The sequence below is a fragment of the Marmota monax genome, unplaced genomic scaffold, assembly GCF_021218885.2.
Source record: "Marmota monax isolate L192 unplaced genomic scaffold, Marmota_monax_Labrador192_F-V1.1 WCK01_AAM20220418_F8-fsc00024, whole genome shotgun sequence".
In the NCBI taxonomy this organism is placed as follows: Eukaryota; Metazoa; Chordata; class Mammalia; order Rodentia; family Sciuridae; genus Marmota; species Marmota monax.
This window is the reverse complement of record NW_026695224.1, coordinates 33,193,559-33,220,577: the sequence shown is the minus strand read 5'-3', so window position 1 is coordinate 33,220,577 and position 27,019 is coordinate 33,193,559. Positions and strand designations below refer to the sequence as shown.

At 46.5% G+C, this 27,019-nt stretch overlaps 1 protein-coding gene and 1 pseudogene across 1 annotated transcript in view; one reads left to right on the top strand and one right to left on the bottom strand.

The window, feature by feature from the left end:
* Positions 1–4,913: 4,913 nt before the first annotated feature.
* Usp10 (ubiquitin specific peptidase 10) overlaps positions 4,914–27,019 on the bottom strand; it is a 63,924-nt gene continuing 41,818 nt past the window's right edge. Inside the window, exons 5-14 of the mRNA XM_046434604.1 lie at positions 23,492–23,583; positions 22,855–22,964; positions 22,237–22,292; positions 21,953–22,056; positions 19,319–19,418; positions 17,602–17,779; positions 14,335–14,500; positions 10,466–10,610; positions 8,283–8,348; positions 4,914–5,924 (exon numbers count right to left, since the gene is read on the bottom strand). Coding sequence (XP_046290560.1) covers positions 5,737–5,924; positions 8,283–8,348; positions 10,466–10,610; positions 14,335–14,500; positions 17,602–17,779; positions 19,319–19,418; positions 21,953–22,056; positions 22,237–22,292; positions 22,855–22,964; positions 23,492–23,583 — 1,205 coding nt within the window. The 3' untranslated portion in view covers positions 4,914–5,736. The remainder of the gene's footprint in view (positions 5,925–8,282; positions 8,349–10,465; positions 10,611–14,334; positions 14,501–17,601; positions 17,780–19,318; positions 19,419–21,952; positions 22,057–22,236; positions 22,293–22,854; positions 22,965–23,491; positions 23,584–27,019) is intronic.
* LOC124086800 (U2 spliceosomal RNA) lies at positions 13,971–14,070 on the top strand (annotated as a pseudogene).

Here is a 27,019-nt window from a genome sequence, read left to right as displayed (position 1 = left end):
TTAAGTTTAACATAGGGCAAGAATCTAAATTTAAAAAAGCATAGCCCAATCTATACCTGTGGAGCCAAATCCTTTGGAACCTCTTTCTACATTATGACTAGCAAATTTGTCATGTGAGCTAGGGAGTATTAATAACTGTGCAATCCTATCTCCTTGGATACCCCTTGGAGAACTAGCTATAATTTTTATCTCACACTCATAATTGGGATCAATTACCCCAGGACTTATCATAAGTCCTTTTAGAGTAGAAGAACTGCGTCCTAATAATAAGCCTATTGTTCCTTGGGGAAGAGGTCCTTTTACCCCTGTGGGAATGATCTGAACTCCCATCTCTGGAGTTAGTACTGCTCTGGTGGAGGCGCAGATGTCCAATCCTGCGCTTCCTCTGTTTTATCTGATAAGGGAGTTAATGGATAATGTGTCCTGGGCACTACCCTGATGGTGTTGCTGGGTTCCTTCAATGCCCCGTATATTTGTGGTTGTGGGCCCCTCGTCCGTTTTTTGGCAACGGAGTACCCTCTACAGTACTCTGAGAACGGCATTCACAAGCCCAATGTTTTCCTCTACGACATCGTGGGCAAACACCTGGTATTTTTCTTTTTTGATCATACCCAGTTTTGTAACTTGTTTTAAACCCTCCTCCTATGGGGCAATTCCTTCTAAAATGTCCTGCTTGACCACAATTATAACATGTTTTTGGCCTGGCACCTAAAGCCTGTTGTACTCCCCGGGTTACTGCAGCTGCCAAGACTTGCCCCTGCATCACTGGTTCACCAATATCTCTACACAGTTTAATGTATGCATTTAAGTCTTTATATTTCCAAGGTCTAATAGCCTCCCTACACCATCTATTGGCTTGTTTGAGGGCTAGTTGCTTTATTAATGGCATCGCTTGTTCTACATCCCCAAAGACTCTGCTTGCTGTTTGTATAAGCCTATCCACAAACTCAGCATAAGGTTCATTAGCTCCTTGTATTACCTTAGATAATTGACCTTGTAAATCTCCTTGTCCTTGTAAAATCTTCCATGCCTTAACTGCGGCTGAAGCGATTTGTAAGTATATGGCAGAATCATATCTAGTTTGTTGCTGCTGATCCTCATAAGGTCCTTCTCCTAGCAACATATCTAGATTTCTCTGTGGATACCCGGCTGCTGCATTTTGCTTGGCAGTCTCCTTACACAATTCCTGATTAGCAACTTTCCATAACAGATATTGTCCTCCATTTAGCACAGCCTTGCACAGGCTAGCCCAATCTGCTGGTGTCAAGTTATAATTTGCAATGGACCCAACCATGCTTACGGTAAAAGGGGCTTGAGGACCATAGGCTGCTACAGCTTCTTTCAATTGCTTTACAGTTTTAAAATCCAAAACCTGGTGATATCGCTGCCCTCCCTCATCCTCAAGTACAGGGCATGCTAATCTTCGAGGTCCTGTCTTAGGATCCCATCTATCAACTATGGGGGTTGGGGGCCACCCAGCATATGTTATCTCCATAGGTGGAGCTGTTGGTTGAATACTTACACCCTCTGGTGATAGAAAGGTGTTAGTAGCAGCCTCCTGTTGTAACTCCTCCCCTGATAGCCCTTCCTCCTTTAAACTTTCTTCCCCTGTCTGACTAGCTCGAGAGACTTTCTCTTTTACTTGATCTAAGATGTCTTCTCCTTCCTCTACCATAGTCTGAACCGAAGGCTTTGGACTAAGCAAACGAGATCGTATCAACGTCCATAATGTTAATGTGCCAACTGACAGAGTTCCTGGGTTTTTCTTTTCTATCTTTTTAAAATATTCACCATGATGGTCCCATTGTGATATTAACAACTCCTCCTTAAAGAACCATGGGCTACATTTTTGTATCGTATCAACGTATGCCCTAATTATTCTTGGTTTTACTGAGGTGCCTCCTTCCTCTAGCAATTTACTTAACACCCTTTCGGTTTGATTTTTACTAACTTCTGATCCCATTTTTCCATAACAAAGATAACGCAATCCACTAAGATAACACAAAACAAAACCGAAACAAAACAGAACAAAAACACACTGTATCAATTTTTCTATTTTCTTGAAATGTGCATCCCTTCTCTCGCCCTATCTGTTCCTCGGGGGCGATCAGCTTTTCTCCTGTCCTATTTATTTCTAGGGACAGGCAGCTTAAAAATGAAAAGAAACAAAACGAAACAAGAACACACTGTTTCTTGAAATGGTCAGCCATTCTCTTGCCCTATCCTCAGGGGCGAGCAGCCTTACCTTGTCACTTACTCCCAAACATCCTGGAGCTCCCCGTACGGGCCACCATATGCCACAGTCCGGCTGGGCAAAATAACGGGGAGGTGACAAGCAATTTGAAGGTTGAAGTGGGAACTGCTTTATTGCGGGGAAACTCAGCGGGAACTGAGCGGGAACTCAAGGTAGCAGGAGCTGCTTTATTGCGGGACAGCAGAGGTATATATACCTAACTGATTACACACAGCTTGACTCAATTAGCACCATCTAGATACAGCAATCAGCCAAATAGGAATCCCCACCATCTAAATGGCTCGGTGGCCTTGCTTCACAAACCACTCCTCCTGGCAAACTGCCAGGCGCCATCTTGACTTGATTTGCGGTCCCCAACACGTCTTGCCTGTCTCTTTCCTGATGGACTAACAGAGGTCAGCTCCCCACCGACTGCCCCGTCCCCACTGGCTCACCTTGGTCGATTCAGAAGCAATTCATGGACTGCACTCAGCTTTCCTAGCATCACCTTGGGCCAGTACCAGAGCTGCTGACAGCGACATCCAGGTATGTCACTGAGGGAGGTGATGATGCCTTCTACGCAGTTCTTGCTTGTGTCACCCACAGCACACCTAACACAACTATGCTGAGAAATGACTGCAGAATGCCCCAGGAGACGCCCAGTGGCCAAACTATCATCACACCAACAGGGCAGAGAATGGCAACCACTTGGCTTAGGCAGCTTGTTGGCTGGTGGGACTTCATTAGGCTCCTCCCTGAGAACGTCACCCCGTGACATACTTGCTACAATCTTAGCATTCACTTTTGACTTACAAGCCACCTAGAGAACTGCCACATGTTAGTGAAGGAAAAATCACCAATTTTGTAGCTGCTAACACTGAAGTTAACAGGCAAACCTCTAAGTGTAAATGAAGGCCCAACGCCAGGTTGGCTGACGGTGCAAGACTTCAGAAAATGTTTGTTTTTGCTGGAATCATCCAACTCTCCAGCTATGGCCAGTTAATGCCAGGACCGAATGCTGGTCATTCCTAATTCTAGGCTGTCCTCTCCCTGGTATAGTCAGCTCCTCTGGGGTTTGCTCTCCTGCCTGCAGCTGGTGATGTGCTGACCTTGCTTGGACAATACAAAACCAAAAGTAACTATATCTACATCCTAAGTGCGACCTTAAGCACTTAAAGGGATGCTGTGCTGAAGATGATGCCCTGAAATGGTACCCAGAGGCAGGGCCCGAGGGTGTTGGGATTAGACGGAGGTGGGGGCCAGGGTGGGACGAGGGTCCTTGTGAGAGGAGACCAGAGCTCACCCTGCCGTAGGAGCACATAGCAAGAACACTGAGCTGCAGAAATTCGACCTTGAACTTCAGGCTCCATGAGAAACAGAGCTGTTGTCAGCTTTTTACACTTTGATGCTTGTTAAAGCAACCCAAATCCAGGCCAGGGACATGCAGTGCTAACACAGACACAGGAAGGTGACAGGAGACTCCTTTGCTGGCTACCAGGTGACGGTCACAAGAGACAGTGACCTTAGGAATAGATGCAGCATCCCAAGCTACAAGTGGACTAAGACACCTGGATGTCCCGATGGACATAATCCATAGCATCTTGAAAGAGACTCTCAATCCTCAAAGGGACTCCCTTTCCCATGCTTCACAACCCATCTTGGGCTTACAAGCAGACACTATCATGATAATTTTCAGATTGTCAGGAAGCCAAGAAAGATATTTCAGGGGAAATTTTCCTATCTGCGGACACAGGATGCATTTGCAGAACTGGGTACAGGTCTGGGTGCCCAACCCACTTCAAGCAGGCCTCTTCTTCCACTGCCTGAAAAGGCACTCCACCAGACCCCCCATGGAACACCCAGCAACAAGGCCACTTCTCTTGACCGACTTAGGACAGAGAGGGCCCTAGGCACAGGAGGAGTCTGTGAGCGGCTCAAGTAGCCCCATCTAGAACTTGACTCAATGCCATGGAGTCAGGCTCTGCTTCATCGTTGGCTAGGTCTTTGTGGGTGTGGATTGCTCCCCGCAATGCTAACTGGCTGCCAAACTCCATGTGTTCCGTAGGAATTGTACATTATTCTAACAAGAAGCTAATTAGATTGTAATTCAGCCAAGCAAATCAGAATGGGGTTATGACTGGGTAAACAGGCCAAGCGGGTGACGTCAGTACTGTAATTTTACAGGGTAAGCTCTTTTCCCTCAAAGAACAGCACCAAGCCATGGGAACACCAGGCAGTAAAGGAAGAGATAGAGAAGGGCTCAGCCACACGAGAACCACTTCTCTGTGGATCTGGCACATTTCTAAGAGTTGTCTTCACAGGGCATGGGGCAGGAGCCCTTGCCACCAGCCTCTCCCTGGCATGTGCTCTCTTCTCTTGCAGGCACCTGAGGGTGGTGCTGGGAGGTGCTGCTGAGCTGCTCAGCCTCCATTTAAACCACCATTTGGTGTACCTGGAAACTGCTGGGATACAGTACCAATGTGTATGTGTGTGTGTGTGTGTGTGGGTGGGGGGGCGTGTACCAGGACCTCCCTTTTCCAGCTAACTGGGATTCTAGGACCTCAGTGGCCCACATCCACAGCTCGGCTGGTGGCAGGGTTTCCTGTAGCCGGCAGGTGCAGCTGTGCCCCACGAACGCGTCACTGAAAAAGGTCTTTGCATTCAAAGAAACACAGGCAGCTTTAAACCAACTTTGTGATTTTTATTGATGGGCGAAACTTTATACTCCTAGGTGTCACTAAACTGTGTACAAGTGGGGACGCGGCGGTACAGAGGAGCGACAGCAGAGCCGACAGAGCAGACTCGGGACGCAGCCTTGTGTTTGCCCTTCTTCATCACGGGTACACAGAAGCATGAATGCAATTTGGAATCTTTTAATGGCAATAAGGTTACAATCACCCATCTATGCAGACTAGCATCTTAACTCCAAATGTTGATCGCAATGTGTACGTAAGCAGTTTCTCATCGCACAATTATTAAAATGTACTTTTCCTGTTAGGAACCAGCAACTTATTTTTTATGTTTATTTTTCTTCTGAAGTAAGAACTATTTTCTTCTCCAATAACTGGCTCATTTTTATCAAAAACTAAAGGGTGGGGGAGGAAAGTGTAATGGATTAAAAAATTTATTTTTTAAGGAAAGATAAAATTCATTTTTCACAAATTTACAAGGTTGCTGGTGCAGAATTTATTCTACTAAGCAATTAGACTGGGAATCAAATGAAAGTTTCCCTTTCTTAGGAATCAGCATTATTTCAGAAATATGGGTTTTTGTTATTCTTAAATCAAGCGACAGTCTGTTTCAACCAAATGATTTTGATTTGGAAGTTAGAAGTCAACATAAAACTACACTGCGCACAAACCCCAAGGCATCTCCTTTTCATTCGAGCCCATTTTCGCAAAAAGGAGAAAGTTTCTCTCTAAAGAGCCACTAAAGAGAGGCAGGAAGTTAGTGAGACTGGTGTTCTAAAAGCGGGCATCAGGCACACACACGCGCACAGAGGGTCACAGCAGGTCCACTCGGCGGTAATACAGGAGGTAGGCTGTGCGCTCAGCAGCTGGTTTCACCACCTGGTACTGGGTGACCACCTTGACCGTCTGGTCGTCGATGCGCAGCCAGCCATTCAGGCCAATCTGGAAGACGTCCGTAGTGTAATGGCCTCCGGTCGCGCTGCTGCCATGATGATAGACCACTGCAAGAGAGCAGCAGGCACTGTTAGAGGCAGCCCCTGTCCTGGGATGTCCATGGGAGAGGGGGAACTGAGAGCAGTGTTATAAAGCTCAAACAACGTGAATGATTTATAATACAAAGTTGCACATAGCTTCAAGGCAAGGGTAAGAGTAAGGCAAGACAGATCTCGTGTTGGGGCCTGTATCCACACGTAACCTGTCACTATGTGTGGATGATACCACATGTGTAAGACACCTGTCTTGCACACTATCACATTATACACACACATTTTAGTAGCATATTTAAAACACCTAACACCTCACAAAGACACCTCCCACAGAGCCTCAGCAGCCACACAACCCATCCCTAGGCCTGTATTTATGTTTTTAAAGAATCCTGTAGTTCAACCATGAAGTCTTAGTCAAAGGCCTAGACAAGCTGGGCGAGGTGACGCACACCTGTAATCCCAGCAGTTCGGGAGGCTGAGGCAGGATTGCAGGTTCAAAGCCAGCCGCAGCAACTCAGGGAGACCCTGTCTCTAAATAAAATATAAAAAACGGGCTGGGATGTGGCTCAGTGGTTAAGCGCCTCTGGGTTCAACCCCTGGAACAAAACAAACAAAAGAAGCCTAGACCAACGTAAATGTTGGGCAAGGTGGTGAGGACAGCGAAGACAGTCACAGGACATGGGCTCCCCCTCCTGTGAGGCAGGGCGGAGAATGCCCATTCAGCTGGAGACATCAGGCTGGGTGAAGGATGTCCTGCCAAATTCTGGACAGGAAGAGCAGTGTGGACTGCTAAGCTGTGTTCCCCCAACAGTGAGTGGTCCAAAGGCATAGCCACGGGCAGGCGCAGTGTCATTGGCAGGAAATGTCAGCACTGAACAACCCAAACATCTCGGGCTCCAGCGGCAGCTGTCACGTCTGGGTGCTGAATGAATGTAGAAGGCCCAGGTCCACTCTGGGCTAGGAACGGTTGCTGGGAGGACAATGCTTAGAGTTGGAGGACAGAGCTACTAAAGGGGTGGATTCTGTCACTGGCCAGACTCTTTGGCTCTGCAGTCAGAAACAGGTAAACAGCCAATGAAGGTCCCAGCTTATTCTTGTGCACAAGTCACAGGACACAAGCATGTCTCTTAGGCCCCAAATTCTCTTTGGAATTTTTGTCCTGAATTTTGACCTTGAAGACCAATAGTTTTGTTTTCAAAGTAACCAACTAAGTCAGTAGAATTTGAAGAACCTGAGGGTTTAATTAATCCATACTTCCCATAAGACACCTCCACTCTAAATAAAAGTTCAGGAGAATTGTACTCCATACATCCCAGCTTCTTAAGGTAGCAGTCCAGGTAACTAATGTGTAACACATCACTTAGCCCAGGAGAGCCCACTGTCAGAGGCAGAACAGAGACCCAGGTTTGTTTTTTTGTTTGTTTGTTTTTTTTTTTGAAAAGCTTTTACTTTTTGAGAGTTCACTTCTTGAGAATGCATACATATTCACATTGAGGCACCTGACCCAGAGACAAAGAATTCTCCACCCTGCCCCTGACTACCAACCTTCCCTTGCAAGGGTCTCAAGCGGGTAGATGCAGAGAAAAGGCAAAGACGGTCCACTAGGACCTCAGTGCAGGCTCCAAGGAGCCAGGCTGGCCATAGAGCCAGGCTGGTTGGCTGCAGAGCCGCAGAGTGCCCACCAGACCTCAGAACTTCCACTCGCAGGCAAGGGAAGGAGACTGCACACACCCATGAGAGAAGGCACCTACTGCCACTTTCACTAGGGCCCAACAGGTCAGGGAGGGGCTGTGATCAGATGTTTTGAGGAGGAGGGGAAAGCAAAACCAAACAAACAAAACCCAACACAACAACAAAGCACGGGAGACAGGGGAGACAAGGGAGACAGAGAGAGCGGGTACCTTCCAGTGTGGCCAGATCCTTGGCCCTGGATATGGCTCATCAAACCCTTAAAACCTCAGGAGTGACTGAGGCAGACAGATGGGAAACCCTGCTGAGCCCCTCCAGGGATGGGGTGTGCCATTCACCCTCTCGGACCTCACTGTGGGGAGGCTGGAAGCCCAGGAGCCGGGGAGGTACCATATACAGTACCATATACAGGAGGGTCCAGGGACGCCAGGGTGGGACACATCTCTTAACCCAGGAGAGTGACCAGCCGATACAGAGGCTCCACTGCCGGTCACCCCACCTCGCTGGCAGCTGAAGTTCACTCTGCCTTGAAGACAGAGGCATTCGCTTCAGGACCATCTCCCTAGGGCTCCCTGCCCACAGAGTAGAGCACACTCTGCAAGAGTGATGGCACACGGAAGGGAGCCTGGGGATAAAGGCTCCACCACTGCTCCAACAAGCAAGGGACAGCAAAACAGCACTTACCTGCAAAGAGCCTATAGGTTCTGTGGCATTTAAAATTCTTATTTTTAACTCCTGGAGAAAGCAGTTCTGAAAAACAAAACATCAACAGCTCCAATCCACAAAAGCACTTAGAGGTTCAGAGTAACAAAAGCCAAGGGCTAGGACAGTCTCTACCCAACAAGCCAGCAGCAGGGCGGAGAGCAGAGCTCTGCCCTTAGTGGACCAGGAGGGGAACCAGCGTGCAGGGCAGGGAGGAGTACAGGCCCAGCCCACCTGCGAGGTGCCCGAGCAAGCCCAGAACCACAAGGCTCAGGTTGGACGCCTCTTGCAAACAGATGCTCTAAAAAACTGCACAAGAAAAATGCTGTCCACTCAAAAGCAAGCTCACCAAAACAGTCCTGAGAAACCCAAGAATCAGAACATTTCATAAGTGAGTCACATCAAACTCTAACCATGTGAGGCCACTATGCTTCCCTGAGCCTGTGCCTTTCTTCAGGTTCAACTCCCAGGCAGGAGCACTCAGGGCCAGGAGGAGCCCATTCCAGGAGGCACTCTCGGCAGCCACTGTGCCTCCTCTCCTACCCCACCCCACCCCCACCCCAGCAAGATCCTCTGGCCCCCAGTGATGTCATTTCTCTTTCTACAAAGGATTTGAGGTGGGAGCAGATACAAAACCACATGTAATAAGCAAGGAGAGAGGTGCAATCAGCTTAATCAGGAATGCCCCCAGGGCACAGTGGTACGCGCCTGGAGTCCAGCAGCTTAGGAGGCTAAGGCAGAGCTCGGGAATTCGAGGCTGTCCTTGGCAACACAATGAGACCTCCAAGGAAGAGCAACAGAGAGGAAGACAGAAGCAGAAACACAGAAAGAAAGAGAAAGGAAGAAGAGCAAAAGAGACCCAGAGGAAGAAAAAGGAAAGAAACAGAAGGCAAGCCACCTGCTAGCACAGGCGGCTCCCGGGCAGGTGAAGGTCAAGGCGCCTCCTGTGCCGGGGCTGCCTCCCAGGTTCCTAGACAAGGCAGATTGGAAGGGGACCCATCATGCCTTGCTGGCATCTCTCCTCCCTCTGGTCTCCAGATCAGAAGCCACACTGCTGGAGAGGATGGAGGCAGCTGTGAAGCAGAGGGTGGAGGGACAGGGGACTGGCTGCAGCCCCACTCTGAGCCAGAATCCCTAACAGAAGGTGCCATGTTGTCCTTGGGCACCAAGGGCACGACTACACGTGGCACCTGGCTGTGAGGAGACTCCAGGTGTGTCAGGCAGGTGGGAAAGAGCATGAGCTTCCTCAGCCAATGCTGCTAAGGCACCCGCCTCTGCTTCCCAGACTTTGGGACATGCTGACTCCTCAGGGTACCATTCTAACTTTCAATGTTGTACAAGACATTTTCACAAATTCTGAAGCACCGACAAAAGCTTTCCCTCAAGGGGTGCACTCAGCTGTCCTGCCGAGGCTTTAATCCAGGGCTCTTCTAAGTGGCTTTCTGAATGTGCTGAGCCCTGTTACCTGGGGGACTCATGGTCAAGGAGTTCACAAAGCTAACACACGCATCACTGCAACCAGAGGGAGTCCCACTGCCATCCAACCTCGCTGCTCAACACAGCTGTGGGTACTTACTTTGATGGACAAAGGCTCCGTTTTTCTCATCTAGTTAACCATATGGCTTACTCATTTCTGCCTGTTTTTACTTTTATTCTGTAGCGGCACTGGGGTCTGAACCCAGGGTCTCACACATGCTAGGCAAACGCTCTACCAATGAGTTATATCCCCAGTCTTTGGCCTCTATTTTTAAAAAGCCATTTTTAAAAAATATATATATCTTAGTTGTAGATGGACACAATACCTTTATTTATTTTTCTTTATGTGGTGCTGAAAATTGAACCCAAGGCCTCACACATGCAAGGCAAGCTTTCTACCACTGAGCCATAACCCCAGCCCTTTTAAAAAGCCATTTTTGTGACAATTTTAATATTAAAATCAAGAGGGGCTGAGGATGTAGCTCCGTTGCAGAGCACTTGCCTAGAATGTCTAGAGGGCCTGAGTTCTATTCCCAGCACCATACACAACACGCAAAACGTATGTAATATGACATATGTGTATGTCAAGAAATTTGAAATTTAAAAAGCCAAAAAAGTGCCCTTCATCTTGACATAACCCCCTATCACAAAATGTGGTGCTGGCCGCTCTGGGAGCACCTCAGCATTACCTTTGCTGATCTCCAGGTCCACAGGATAGTCGATGTTTTTGATCAACTTCTGACACCCGCCAGTCTTCTCATAAACAAATCGTTTCAGATGCAAGACAAGGACAGGAGGGAGCTTTTCCAGAGTCACTCTCCGACTTATCTCAACCTGGGACACAGAACACACCAGGACACCCGTCCTGTCCGACTGGGGGCAGCACATGTCTTCACCAGCACCCAATAGCAGGGCTCCGCGCCCCTTCCTGCCCCAGCCCTGCAGCCCATCTGCGACTGCCAAGGGAAGTTCTGCACTGTGGCAGGCAGCCTGGATTCAGATGTGTTGACCTGGTTTTTCATAATTCTCAGTGTCATGATCTGGATTTGGAATGTCCCCTAAAGGCTCACAGGTCAGGGGCTTGGTCCCCAGTGCAGCAGTGTCCACACATGGGCTTCTGGGAAGTGCCTGGATCATGAGGCTCTGACCTGTCCGTGGACTAACACTCTTGATGATATTTCTGGGAGGGGGTGGACACTAGGAGGCAGGGCCTAGATACAGGCCGCAGCAGGTCCCTGAGGGTATGCCCTGGAAGCGTTTATCTTCTCTTCCGGCTCCTTCCCAGTCCACTCAATGCATGTGGTCTCAACAACACTGATGTCAGTTCTTTCAGTTCAATGTTTTCAAAAACCCTAAAGCCATTTATCCTAACCATCAATTTCATAATATTTTGGTTTTATCAATTAATATGCCCCTGACATATTTTTATAGATCCAAAGAATGCTCCTTTTAAATAAGCTAGATTTTTATTTTGGGTTTTTGGTGATGGGGATCGAACCCAAGGATGCTTTACCACAAAGCTAAACCCCCAGCCTGTTTTAATTCTGGGACAAGGTCTCATGAGGTGGCCACTTTGGGCTTGCAGTCCTCCTGCCTTGACCTCCCAAATTGCTGGGATCATAAGCAATGAGCCACAGAGCCCAGCATAAAGCTAAATTTTCTTTAACCAGTTGTGTTTTCACTTTACCATTCACTATACTTACAAACTCTTTAATATTTCCTATTATTTTCTTCGAGAATACTCTGACAAAATTTAAAAAAAAAAAAAAAAAAAGCATCCAAGAGGTAACAACATAGTAAGAAAAACAAACCTGTCAGAGGACTGTACACATGTCAGATGTGGAGGTGTCCTCTGAAAGCAAGCTCAAGAGCCATCGCTGGTTGGACTGAGTGACCTCCCAGGCTCCTCCTGCGTATGTTCCCCCTGGTAAGATTCCAGGTCGAGAAACTACCTCACACTTCCCCACATCGAACTGTGCCTGATAGTGAGCATCTCTGGGCCCAGCAATTACCTATGAGCCAACAAAGATGGGGCACTGCTGACAGTTCACCCTGGAGATCAGTTCTGTGAGGTTCCAGGTCCCCACCTGTGGATGGAAGGCCCAGATGACCTCTTAGGGTGCCCTTCAGTGCTTAGTGTCATTTGGAAGCTCTCAGTGACTCACTGAACACCTGAAATTCTTAATATGCATTTTGGGTTTCCAGACAAACTAAGGCACAATTTCCAACTAACCACATAGCCAGGCATTTTCTATATAGCGATTGTTTTTCAATGGATCTATACTTCCTATACTCTAACAGAGGAAGGAAAAAACCACCTTTCACCTAAAATCCAATAAAATTAAAATTGGGCTTTTATCTGCAGGATGTGTGTTTGTGCTGGGTTCAAGCCCAGGTCCTCGGTATGCCGGCTGCACGCTAGGCAGGGGCTCCAGCACAGAGCTACACCCTCAACACCAAATCTGATATATATATAAACATTTGTTAGTTGTCAATGGACCTTTATTTTATTTATGTATATGTGGTGCTGAGGATCGAACCTAGTGCCTCACATGCTAGACAAGCACTCTATCACTGAGCCCCAGCCCCAGCCCTAAATCTGGTATTTTTAAAAGGAAATTTTAAAACAGTCACATTCAAAAAAATGCATTCTTTGCTTTGTATACATATTTCCATACAAGTCATCCAAAAAGCCTCCCCTGCTCACATGCCTGCTCTTCTGGAAGCTCCTGACTGTGTGGGCAACACCACAGAGCCACAACAGGGTGCAGCACTCCTCTTCATCCTGAGGCTCCTCCCAATGACTGCTCTCCCAAAGTACCCCTGCCGCCCCCCCCCCCCCCCCCCCCAAGCAACAGGCTGACCACTGCTTGTCCCCAAGCCTGCACAGCCCTGGTCCTGATCAGTGTTCAACTGCAGCACAACAAGAGTAAAGAAGGCACATTACACAAAGATCTTTCCTGGGCTACCCAGGCAGAGGCTCAAGAACTCCCAGAAGGACCAGTGGCCCAACACAGCCATCACTGGCTCACAGAAGAGACTGAGGAAAGTGGCAAGAGCAGCCAGATACATGGTCCACCTCTGGAGTCACAGCTGCCATGGACTGGGCCAAGCTGATGAAGCCACCCACAGCCAGACACAAATACCCAGCCCGCTCTCTCTTCCATGGGCTCCTCCACTCTCAGCTTACCCAGGTATCTGTCTGGTGCCTAGCTCTTTTATTTTTAAAACGAAATTGCAGATCAGAAGCAAATCAGAAAACCTGAGAATGGGGCCTAACTTCTGCAGATCCCTTGACAATGTGGTTTAGCCAATCCAAAGGAGGAGTAAAGGTCTCCAAGGTCTCCTTTGCTCTTTTTTACTCAGCACACAGGTGCAGGAAAAGGACAATGAGGAGACAGGGGTCGACCTTACAGCTACCACACACTGCACACCCACACACGGTTTCACAGGAACATCCGGTGGCTTACTCCAACCCTTCAACAAAGCCGGCGTTCACCTCGACACATGTCTATGAACTCACTGCCACACTCTTTAAGAAACGGGGAAGGCCTTCTCTACTGTGGAGCAGAAAACAGGGAAAGAGAGAGAAGAACCAGGAAGCTCTGCCTTGCTCGACAGCTGACAGAAAGCACTGAGCAGTAAGCGGCTACTCCTAACTCACCAAGATGAAAAAGGTAAAAACTGTGCTGTGCACCATGAACATAAGGCAGCCCTGCGGGAGGCAGCACTGACCCTGTGACACCTGCTCAGACGGCCACACATGCAACACAGCGCTAGACCTAAGACCCAAAGGAGATTATCAGCTTGTGCCACACAATTTAGAGCCAAGAGGTGGCTAGGATCATCCGTTTCACCACTCCATCCTTCTTCTTCTTCTTCTTTTTGTACCAGGGATTGAATCCAGGGGCCACATCCCCAGCCCTTTTTTATAATGTATTTTTTTTAATAATATAAAAATATTATCTAGAGACCGGGTCTTGCTGAGTTGCCTAGGGCTTAGCTAAGGTGCTGAGACTGGCTGGCCTTGAACTCACGATCCTCCTGCTTTAGGCTAGCAAGCTGCTGGGGTTACAGGCATTTTTATTTACTTTTGATGCTGCAGATTAAAACCAGGAGCACTTAACCACTGAGCTATGTCCCTAGCCCTCCCCCACCCTGCTGCCTTTTTAAAAGTATTTATTTTTTAGTTGCATCGCTTCTCGGCCTTTTGGCTAAGATCAAGTGTAGTATTTTTTAGTTGCAGTTGGACAGAATACCTTCATTTATTTTTATGTGGTACTGAGGATTGAACCGAGGGCCCCACACGTGCAAGGCAAGCGCTCCACCGCGGAGCCACAACCCCAGGCCCCTAACCCTTTTTATTGTGAGACAGTGTCTCCCTAGGTTGCTGTGGCTGGCTTTGAACCTGCAACAGGCATGTGCCACCACAACCGCTCCATTCTTAAAAAGTGCAAATTTTCAATACAAAAAATTTAAGCAACTGATCTGAGAGGCAGAATTCAAATCCACTTCCCCTCATTCCTAATTCTGCATTCTTCTTCAACTACGAACATACCTCTTGTTTGGTTTTTGTAGTATAACCTTGGACAGACTCTCTGGCCACCAAGCTTTCCAGTGCATCCTGAACTGTGCGTATCTTGTCAGACTGGATATCCAACTGCAATGTGAAGAATGGCTGCAGAGTGGCAGATTCTTTTGAACTCTGCTGGTAGACCACAGACCTAATAATCGAAAGCAAAAAAAAAAAAAAAAGTAAGAGCCCACTCCTTGCCACTTTCCCTTAAGATTGACCACCAGGAAAGGAGAATAAGCACTGAAAATCAGATTACTCAGTTATCACTTTTAGGAGATTAGAGAGCACAGAAAAGCTAAAGGTACACTGAACTTATAAATGACTCAACACCCCATGCTAGGTGTCAGTACCCAAGCCTAGCCTTGCTCCAGCACTCAGGAAGGACACCCATCTCCTCTTCCAACTCTCCACCTCCATGCCACACTGCTACTCCAAGTGCCGCTCAGTAAGCGTGACCGACCATCTTGCCTGGCCTCAAACTGCAGACACTTTTCATTTTCTCAGAGCTGCTCTAATAGAGGAAATTCCAAGGTGAGCAATATTTTAATAGCATATTTCCCCTGAAAGATGACACACAGAAGGGGAGCAGGGTGTGGAAGATAAAACCAAGTTGCATTCCAAGAAGACAGACTTCCTCCCTTCCAAGAAAGGCTCCAATTCCATCTGGTTTTTCTTTGGTGGTTTTTCTAAGTTTTTCTGAGAAGAAATCGGACATTCAGCCCATCTCCCATTTAGGCTCAGCAATGAAACAGCCCAGGAGTCACCATAAGGGAGTCTCTTCTGCAGTCAGAGTGACTGGTTCATGAAGGGATGAACTGAGTTGGCAGTCTCCCTAGACTGCCCAGGAAGACCCACGGAGAGCAAGCTGAAGGCTGCTCCATCCAGGGTTTATCACACACTGCCACACTCTTCCAGAGCTGGGCTCAAGAAAAGAACAGTGGAGACACCAGTGAGGAGAGCTGGTAAAGCAGTCAAGAGGTGGCTGCCTTCTTGACACAAAGAGCCTGTATTTTGTGTCCCCCCCACCAAAAAATGGTGGGGGTGGGGGTGGGGCTTGGAAAAGGGCTGATCTTCCTGGGGAAGCTGAAAGCACGGGGAACAAGGCTGAATTTTAGAGGAGAATCTCTCTCTCAACTGGTCTGAAGAGAGAATCATGCTGAATGGTGGCTTAAGACTTCCTAAATTATAGGATTCTTTATCTTTACTTTATCATTTTTCTAAAAAGAAACAAAGACCGCACGCACCTAAGCTGGGGCTGGCAGCCAGGCCACCATTCAGCCACGCCAGCAGCTGCATCACGGTGGGTTCTGGCATGTCCAGTTATTATCCTTAGACACATTTGGGATCTCTGGGTATGGTGGCCTTCTATGGCCTTGCAATTTTGATACTCCACCTCTGCACCAAAAAGTGGAGGGATGGGGGCTCTTGTTGCCCCCCCTTGAGCTGTCCCCTTGTCTGTGTCCTTGAGAGAGCCATGCTGCTGGCTGGTGGAACAGAAGGCAGTCACCCTCCCTGAAGATTGCCATGCTGGATCTCTGTCCCCTCAACCTGTCAACACAGGACATCCCAGGACGTGTCTGCCAAGATGAATCGTGGCAGCAACAGTCAGTGTGCAGCGTTCCCCAGAACACACATGACCACACAGCTCCACAGACTCCAGAACACCCAAAGAGAAGGGCCTGCAGCTTCGCTTCAGTGCTGGACATGGCCACGTGACTGGCTCAAAGCCCAGTTCCAGACAGGACAGAGACCAGCTTCTGAGGGCATCGCTGCAGACGTTTTGAGGTTCTTTATTAACCTGTTGAAAGCTGCTAAACCCAGAGTAAAAGACTAGACCAACTCCTGACACCTTGAAAAGCTGCTGCTTTTTCTGATACTCAACATGGGGACAACACAGCCAAAGTCTCACTAAGTATACCCTGCAAGGCCTTCCGGAAGACCCTTACTGACAACAGGCCCTTAGAGCACTGCTGATGAGGGAATCTGCCTGGACACAGACATGTCAGGCCCACACAATGTGGCGGTGAAAGGCTCTAATGCAAGTAAACGAAAACCTTTCAGAAGGACGTCAAGAATGAACAGCAAGCTGGTTAAGGGAAATGGCACTGAGCTAGGGTCATGGATCCTCCTCTGTGTGACAGTATCTCCCTCCACTCCTTCACTTCCTAGCTCACATGGTCTGATGTCTAAACTCCTCCAACCCATTCACAACCAGCGCCAAGATAAAGAATCAACCTACATGCCCGTCCAAGGATGAATGGTTAAAAAACCGTGGTGTGCACACACAACAGAATATTACTCGGCCTTAAGAAAGGGGATCCTGTCTGGGACTGGGGCTCAGTGGTAGAGCTCTTGCCTGGCACATGTGAGGCACTAGGTTCGATCCCCAGCACCATATAAATAAATAAAGTGTTGTGTTCATCCACAACTAAAAATATTTTTTAAAAAGAGGGGAGGGGGGGTGGGGAGCTCCTGCTACCTGCCAAAACATGGATGGACCTGGAGAACATTATGCCAAGTAAAATAAGCTGAACACAGAAAGGAAAATACTGTATGCTCATACTATCTCTGGAATCTATTTTTTTAAAAAGGTCAAATATACAGAGACAGAGATTACCAGGGGCAGGGGCAGAAAAGGAGATGGGAGATGCAGCCAGGAAGTACAAACCAGTAGATCTGCAGGGTGAGCAAGACAAAGACCTGACAGGTCTTTAAGGGCTGCAGTGAATGGGGTGACTGTGTCCAGGAGCTTTGCTACATGAGTGGACTGCAGTTGTTCTTGCCACGACAACAAAGGATGAACTATGTGAGACAAGGGATATGTTAACTTACATGTCTATGGTAATCATTTTACTATCCATATTTTATAACAAATATATTTTTACATCAAATAATAAATAAATAAGTAGGTAAAGCACCTCCAATAAGGTACATGAATTTCTCTTAATGAAACAAATAGCTCAGTCAGTTTGCTCTTCTCTTACTATGTGGTAGTGAGCAGCTACACCTGATTGACAGACAGGCCAGCCCTCTGGGGACAGTGCCCTACAGAAGGGCCCAGTAAGCAGGAGGACAGCACTGGAGGCTGACAGGGAGGCACTCAAAAGGACAAGCAAAGAGCAGGCAGGAAGTATAAAAGCAAACCACGGATTGCAAAACGCGCCAGGACAGTTCTCACACCTCCCTGATAGCAAAAACAATGAAACCCTGAAATAGACAAACACTAAATTTTTCCAGAAAATCATAAACCTGATGTGTCCACCAAAAATGCCAGTGATTGGAGTCTGAACAAAATCCGCCTGGCGGGTGACAGAAGACTTGTTCCTGGGGCCCACTTGCTCCCATTCATCCTCGCTTCCTCCACCTCGCTCCTCCTGCTCCTCCTCATCTGCCAAGTGGCTTCTGGGCCCATTGGAGACTGTGAGTTCTGGAAAGGAGAGGGTTTGCTTAGGCTACGGGTTATAGCACCAGAAATAAAGAAAGGTTCTATGTGAAGCACCTGAACAGACCTGCCAATTGTAGTTTTAAAAATAAAATCAGGGTGTATCTACCTCAAGAGTCACAACAGCCAAACGCAACACGTGCAGCTTCATGGATTTACCATGTTGTGGACTGCAGTAACTACTGTGAAAGAGGTTCTTGGGACAACTGGAGAAATCTGCAGGCATGCTGGAAAGCAGATAGAATTTGTAATCGCCGTTGGTTTTTTCATGAGAGTAGGGGCTGTGGATATGTAGGAAAGACTCTTATCCTGGGATTGAGTGCTTCAGCACTGAGGAGCAAATTAAACTATTATTTGCCCCTTGACTTTAAATCATTCAGGAAAAACGTAAACAGTGTGTGCAAGCACACGCATGCTCATGCCGAGAAAGGTAAACAATGATATATTAATGACTGCAGACTCCAGCAGTCGTGCAGCTACTTATCAAGGTACTCTTTCTGATTTTCTGCATGCTTGATCATTTTCCTAATTAAAAGTATAGGACAGGGACTGGGATTGTGCCTCAGTGGTAAAGCCCTTGCCTAGCACGTGTGAGACACTAGGTTTAATCCCCAGCACCACATTAAAAAACCTAAATAAACAAAATTGAGGCATTGTGTCCATCTAAAACTAAAAATACATTTAAAAAAAAAGTCTAGGTCGGGGGCTGGGGTTATAGCTCAACAACAGAGTGCTTGCCTTGCACATGTGGGCACTGGGTTGGTCCTCAGCACCGCATAAAAACAAAAAGATATTATGTCTATCTTAAAAAAAAAAATCTTAAAAACAACAAAAAAGTATAGAACAATAGCAGAGGTTTGAGCTAAATTTTAATTTATCTAAATATAATTATCAATGGTATATAAAAGACAACATAAAATAACTAGTTATCTTTTGGGGGAATGGGTACCAGGGATTGAACTAAGGGGCACTTGACCACTGAGCCACATCTCCAGCCCTATTTTGTATTTTATTTAGAGACAGGGTCTCACTGAATTGCTTAGTGCCTTGCTATTACTGAGGCTGGCTTTGAACTCGTGATCCTCCTGCCTCAGCCTCCTGAGTCGCTGGGATTACAGGCGTGTACCACCACACCAAGCTTAACTAGCTATCTTAATAAGAAAAAAAAGTGATTTTTGGCAGGTCCATGGCTGTTAGGAGGGACGAGGCAGCTTAACCCTGGAGTATGCATAATTTGTTTAAAAATGCATCCTGGGGCTGGGCAGGTAGCTCAGAGGTAGAGTGTTTGCCAGCATGCATGGGGCCCTGGTTCAATTCCCAGCACAGTTCAAAAAAAAAAACAAATCAGGGTTGGGCTTGTGACTCAGTAGTGAGGCACTTGCCTCATGAGACACTGGGTTAGACTGTCAGCACAGCATATAAATAAATGAACTAAATAAAGGTCTATTAACAACTAAAAAATATTTTAAAACATTCTTAGGAAAATATCCTCACACATTTAGTAGGAGAAAGACCATGACCTACTTTCATCATTTGGTGAGAGAAGCTTCTTGAGGCTCAGCATTTCCTCATGGAGTCCATTCAGAATGAAGCCCAAGTATTCCTCGGCATCTTCCTGTCGACCCTGGAAGGGAAGAAGGAGCACATCACCCTCAGGTGGCTGCTGTTCAGGCCTACAGTGTCCAAAGACCTGCATATTCAAACTATGCCTCTGCTGACAACTTCAAGATTAAATATAAAAGGAGTTTCAAAAATTGACATGAGTTTTTCTTTGGGTAGCTGAGATCCCATGGGGCAGGATGGAAGGAAAACAGATTAAATACTTATCTCTAGAACTAACAGGAATTTTTATATTCTTATTTATGTTTTTCTCTATTTTTTTTACAGTAGATCATCTTATCATCTTATAGTAAAAAGAGGTTATTTTAAAGTTGCATTTTTGCTTAAATGAAATGTAAGACCAAAAATAAGGTGTCTAGGGCCATATCACTGGCTGAGCACATCATATTACTAGGGCCATATATATATAAGGTGTCTATCACTTACTCCAGACAGCCTACGCATCTGTTTCTTTCTGATGAGCAACTAACTCTGAGAAAGGACTCCAATCATACGCAAAAACTGGTACTGACTCAGAGAGAGAGTTGGCTATTGTATGCAGATACACACATCAGCAAGACACTTATGGGTGAGGCATACAATGTGGTCACACCTTAGTTTTACAATCCAATGCCGGCTTTGTGTGTTCTGTGATTTATCAGGATTGGTTCCCACTGCCTAGCCCATGGGTCTGCAAGCTCTTCTGCATCAAGTCTCTGGGAAGACTGTACTTGGGTTTGCCCACTCTCTCCAAACAGACCACAAGACCCAGGCAGCACTGCTGTGCCAGCACACTCTACTGTGTTCAACAAAGGGCAAAATGGGCACTGCCCAAGGGTCAGTAGCACAAACGGCTGGCTATGCTCCCTGGAGAGGCCTGTTTGCCAGGCTGGCCCCTGGATGATGTCTGGGAACTTCAGTTTCAGAAAGATTCCCACTATCCCAAGTCCCGAGAAGGAAAGGGCCTAGCTTCTGTGCAAGTAACATGGTTTATGCTGAGCAGCTGTTTTCCTTCTGACCCCAGCATGCGTCCCTGGGACAGTCCCATGTGTCATTACAGTTTGATGGCAGAGGAATTAAAAACATGCTGTGTAAAGGTTCTGGGCAAGAAGCTGGGGAATCCCTCCAGACCGTGTCCTTTTCCTTTCCTGACCTTGCTCAGAAGCCTTCGATGGCAAATAAAGCATAAACACAAGCATACCAGCTTCTGAGACTGAGTCCTGCCAGCAAGTCAGCAAACCTGAGCAAGGGTGGCCTTGGGGACCTTGACATATTCAGTATTAATGAAACTTCAAAATGATGTTTTTGTTCATTACCATTACTTCTAAGCACAATCCTAAAGGGATTCAGCTCAGGAAACCCTCCCTGAGTAACCCCCTCTACCTCTGCCTCCACCTAAGCTACCCCTCCCCTGCTTCCACAGCAGCTGTATGCCATCTCCTCTCTGTATTTACCTGTTTAGTTTGTTAGGAATCTGACTCCCACCCTGGACGGTGAGCTCTTTTAGGGCAGTGGGTATGCTTTATTGCATTTCTGCATCCCCAACAAACATTACGTACATTTTCATCACGGGGAAACAGAAATGCAAGCCAATACCAAAAGCTGTATTGCGGGTGTTTTTTAAAAAAATATCTTTATTTTATTTTTTATGTAGTGCTGAGGATAGAACCCAGTGCCTCAAGCATGCCAGGCGAGTGCTCTACCTCTGAGCCACAACCCCAGTCCTGTATTGGGGGTATTTTAAAAGCTTAAAATTCTGTGCTGCCTCCGGTGGTTTCCACTACCCTGCCCTGGACACTCACCCTTCTCCAAAGCAATGCAGCTTTAATTGGACTTGATTCAGTTTGGACAGCAATTTCTCATCTGTGCACAAGTTTTCCCAAGCATCATCTCAACCACACACATACTGATTCACCACCACAAACTTGGTCAGGGAAGAAGTGTTCCAGTTAACTGTGCTAAGGGTACCCCTGATTCACTCTCAATAGCTGTCAGCGCCATTGATAAGGCCTCTTTGTAAGACAAACGATAAAAAAATTTTAGGTTTATAGCTCAGTGGTGGAGCACCCGGCATAAATGAGGCCCTTGGTTAAATTCCTAGCACTGCAAAACCAAACAAAAAAATCCTTTTTTTTTTTTTTTAAAGGTAAAAGAGTCAGGGACCTCGACAGCTGCTGAAGCCTGAGTATGTTGAAGACAGACGCTCTCCTGCACACTGCCACCATCCAGGCCCAATACACTCTACTCTACCCAGAAGGCAGTCAGTGCAGTGGCTAAGCCAGCTGTCTTGAGAGCCCAGCTCAGCCATGCACAGCTGTTTGACCATGGACAGTGGCTTTAGCTCTGTCAGCTGCTAACAAGGAGATGATAACACTGCTTAACTCACAGAAAGCCAATGCAGTCAGTACTGGGAACAGCACTCGGTACACAGTGAAGGCCTCCTGACATGGGTGGTGGTCACTCTCTCAATGTAACACACAGCTGACTCCACCACAATGCAGACCTAGCCCTGATACCACCACATGACAGCACTGGGCATCAGATCTACAGGCCCCAGACCTTTTCAGACAGGCTCGACTTGATCACCGTCAGGAGTCTATAAATGTACGTGGGCTCAAAGGCAGCTCCAGGGCGAATGTCCCTCACGACTTTATCCCCAAGAGCTGCAATGGAAACAGGACACCAAGTTTCAAAACCAAAAGGATATCACAAATCCAAACCATCATAACTCCCCACCTCCCCACTGGCCACCTGCATTTACAAAGACATCTTCTTCTCAGCAAGACTGAATTTACCAAACGCCCCCAACAGGCAGCATCTCAGAAGTCCTGGCCTCTACTCACCTTGCCGGGGCTTTGGAGGTACTGGCATGTTAGTGAATTCATTCATCAGCCGAACACTAAATATGGAGAAAGGAGAAAGTGAAGCGATACATTTTTTTGCAAAAGACATACTTATGGTCCGAGGTTGAGGCTCAGTGGTAGAGCACTTGCCTAGCATGTGTGAGGCACTGGGTTCGATTCTCAGCACCACATAAAGTAAATAAATAAAATAAAATATCCATTAACAACTAAAAAAAAAAAAATATATATATATATATAAAGACATACTAAAGAGCCTTGATGGCTAAGGAGTATTAGGATAAATATTAGTACAACATTAATTAGGATAAATATAGCAGGCCTTAGGTAATCAATGTTAATGATGATAACAAATCTCCTCTTCATCTTTTCTATACACATGTTTTATAAATTTTAAGTGATATTTTAAACTGGTAAAACAAAAATGTTTTCTACTAAATCTTAAGAAAACATAATGTTCCATTCATAAGCAGATTAAAAAAACCAGAACTACAGGACTCATTTGTAGGAAATCAAGAACTCTGCTCGACTATTCAAATTCTAACAATGGAAGGGGGGAACACCCCACCCCTTAACTGTATTTTCCAACACCTTACTTACAAGCTGTCTATCATAGGCGTTGACGTACAAGGCCTTTGCACTTTTGAGTACAGAGGAAGGAACTTCATCAGGTGATACATCGGAGGGCAAGCGACCAACGCCTGCAGGGTCTAAACATTGGCAGTAAGGAAACGTAAAGGAAATGAACCGGCAAATTTCCTAAAAGCACATTAAACACGAGAGCATATAAAAATAAACCAAGGATATTGAGCTACTTACATAGGTCAACACAAAAAGGCACAGACCAAATAATACTGAGGAAAACTGTCTTGTGATCTTACAGAGTGACCTACCATGCAGTCAGGTTCACATTCAGAAACCTGATTCAACCAAGACCATCAGGTCAGTTAGAACAAAATTTGCTGTACTAAGTAGTCACTCTGCCTACTATTTGGGGCCATTACATGAGATTAACACTTGCCTGACTCTGTCATTCACAGGTCAACAAATTCTCTTTTTGGCAGCAGTGGAGAAGCTAGAGTCAGGAATAACCCTGAAAGCAAGGTAGGCAGACTAGCAATGAACCAAGTTTTCAGATTCAAAATTTGGTTTTCATGGAAGCTGCATTAAGTAAATGCACTTTAAGAAGAGACCACTGCAGGAAGTCCACCCCGGGGACAGTGTCCAAGAAGGATACAGCATTAATGTAGCACCAGTTTCCTTTATTGATCAGCCCACGGGGTTGCAATGACACTGGTTTATGTATCAGGGTTACATTCTCCAGTAACTCTGAAAGAGCGAGAAGCACATTTAAGAAATTAATGACACCTAGTGAATAACATTTAGATCTATTCATATGCTCTAGTCCATGGAAGTGTTGAAAATCCCTTCAACAGAACACATATCTGATGGAAACTCATATTGTGGGAACTTATACATCAAGTATAGTATTTAATGATTAAAACTAGCCTCAATATTCCCCCCAGTACTCATGGGAATGTAACCAGGAAGCACAAGAAATACCTTTTTTTAAATGAGAAACAGAAAAAAAATTAAATATACTACATCAGCATCAGAGGAAGATTTAGAAGCTACAGGCTTTTTTTTTTTTCCTTCAATGCTGACAGCCAGGCATGCATCATGAATAACAAGGTCCCTTGGACACTAGATACAAAGCATTTAGGTGTGGAATCCAAATCTCCGCCTCTGAAGCCCAGCACCTAGTGCCATGCACACTGCACCAAGGTGCCTGGTGGCAGCTTGGAGAGCCAGGGCGCTCCTGTCAGAAGAACCGTGCTCTGCCACCTACACTGTATTCTTCATCACGGGCCCACCTGCATGACTGCTGTGCATACTGCAATTCCTTACTCCATTTATAAGCAAGCTTCTGAGCCTCAGATTCCCCCTGATGCCATGCTTTTTCAGTCTTAAGAAAGTCATGAATGCCATCTTTATACAATAAGCCACAAAAAATGCTTTGAAACAAGACAAGGTCTCCCCATGTCCCATTACAACTCCTGTAACAGCAACGGCTGCAATTTATGGACACCTTTTAAGTCAGCATGCTCTTTTCAACTCACACATGCTGACAGGATGGACTTCACCCTTAGTGATCCCAGAGTGCCAGCACTATCCCTTTTTCACTATAAAGAAACTAATAACGCGAAGAAAATTTAAGTAACTTGCCTATGACCTCACAAGATCTAGGTAGTGTGCCCATGGCCTGGATTCCATGATCTGTGGCCACAGGGCACTGCCTCCTTTACTTTTAATTGCATGAAAGGAAAGAAAAATCAATGCACACAAATTGACATTAGCATTTATTTAAGGCAACACACAAAGAAAAATTGCTCAAAAAACAGCTGCACTGGCAGGTCCCAGAATTATGCATAAGTCAAATGCACATGCACAATTCAAACGTCAACACACACATCTCATTTCCTCCTTCCCTTTTCCTCTACCTGAGGAAGCACAGGGAACAAGTTTCAAGTAGCTCTCCCATAATAAAAGTAAAACATGCAGGTTCAAAAGAACCCAAGAGTGTCTTTTCAACTAGACTAAGCTTGTAAAGTTCTTCTCACCTCTCTTACTACAGGGTGACAGTCAGTTACAGAACTGAACCCCAAGACCACATGTGGTGACACCCAGCACAGATGGTACCTGTCATCTGGGGGACACCATGCTGGAAGCTTTATCTACATTATTTATAATCATCATAACAACACTGCCCTCGAGGCACCACTATAATCCCCACTTTACAGATGAAAAAACTAAGGTCATGTTACTGGACCAAGCTGTAAGACCTGGCTCTACCTGATTCAGTGGCCAATCTCTTTCTTCCTCTCCAATATGCACTGTGCTCCACTTAAAAATCCCTTTTACTTTGAGGTTTCAGACACTCTTCCTACGGCTTCAGATGTACTTAAGAGTAGATTTTTACACTGTTTTCATCAAATTACCACAGCAGGTAAGCATTTCTAGTGTGTGCCACAGCACAGCAATGAGTCAATAATTGCTTTGCCCAAACCTGTGCGTTTCCAGACACACATCGATACTCTAATGCAATGGCACAATGTCTTAAAGCAGCATCATATCCCAAAATCTTTGGCATAGTATTCCTACACCTAATAACAATTGCATAAGTTTTTATGTAACCATAGACTCAAGGTGAGCAGTCTTCCTACCACAGGAGCCTTCATTAAAAAACACCCTGCCTTTTGCTGATGACTAAGCGGACCCTGGCTGAGCCCCACCTGGCCCAGAAGACTGAGTGGCAGCCCTGTTCTAGGACAGCTCATAGTCTAGTGACAAAAGGGACTTGGACTCCCAGCTATAGTCCTACAGCAGGCTCAGCTGGTCAGGGCTGGGGGATGATGCTTTGTGCTGTATACGGACTGTAGAAGCACTGGGGAGGCCAGTCAGGGGCTGACGGCTGCACATGGAAGCTGTAGAGGAACAGAGACAGACACCAGCAGTCAGTCATTGGGGGTGGGGTGGGGGGGTGGTCCCATGTTCCCCAGGAGGACACAACAGGACAAGCAAGTTGTGTTCTGTTTGTGTGGTAAGGAGAGAGCAAGTTCAGTCCTAGAGGTGGACAGAAGGAACATCACCACCCGCAGTGCTTTACACACACAGCCTAGGGAGTCACCTATCTATACTCCCACAAACACACACTCAAGCCCCTAGGGTTCAGGGCAGGGAGTGTACATTCTGATGCAAGAGGAACAATGGCTCCCATGCCAAAGTGGAGAGAGTCAGTGGGAGCACTCGGCGGAGGCCTGGCTGGGCAGTGGCACTGGACCACAGGAAGGAATGAGGACGGGGCATACACTGGTGTTCTGAGAGGGAGATGAACCTTCTATTTTTCTGATGACATGAGAGGTAAAGGTGTAAGAGGAGGTGGGGAGGGCTTGAAGACACTCGCTCTTCTTCAGCAGACACTGATGGGAAACAGAAGGAACCAACCCAGACGAGGTACCCAGATCTGTCTGAAACTTCCCTCCCACATCAAACCTGATTACAAATGATTGAGAGTACTCTGAATTCAAGAGTTTCAGCTCAAAACAAGAAAACCCCACTAATGACAAAGCTAACTCTGCCTCCAAAGGGAGGCGAGGTGCCAACAGGTTGAGGAGTGGCTGCACTAAGCCCACCTGGGAACAGGCTGCTTTCAGGTTCTCAAGTGAGCTGTGGCCCACTCTACCTGAATGCTGGAGGCTGTGACCCTAGAGCCCAACAGGACCTCAGAACACACCCAGCCTGGAGCCAACTGCAGCTGACTGCTTGCCAGCATTGACTTGGGAAGCCATGTATACATGTCAGACAGAACCTGTTGGTTTCTATATCAACCCTTCCCTCAAATCAATGCCAATTTATGGTTTGCTTAATCTAAGGAGATAAAAGCCCCTTCCCTGGTTCTCTTCCATGGTATCAAGTTCAAGTCTTTTAGCATCACCTAGTGGTTTGTTCAAGAACTGCAACCAACAGAGCATTCCACAAGGACACATACCTGCAAAATCTAAAGAGCAAAGACTGAAACATGTTGTACAACCAAAAGGACATTCCGTACAGCTTCTTTCAAGTTTTTAACATCCTTTCAAAGAGTCCTCTGATACAATGGTTTGTTTGTTTGTTTGTTTTTGCATTTTTGGTACTGGGAATTGAACCCAGGAACACTTTACCACTGAGCTACATCTTCAGCCCTTTTTATTTTTTACTTTGAGAC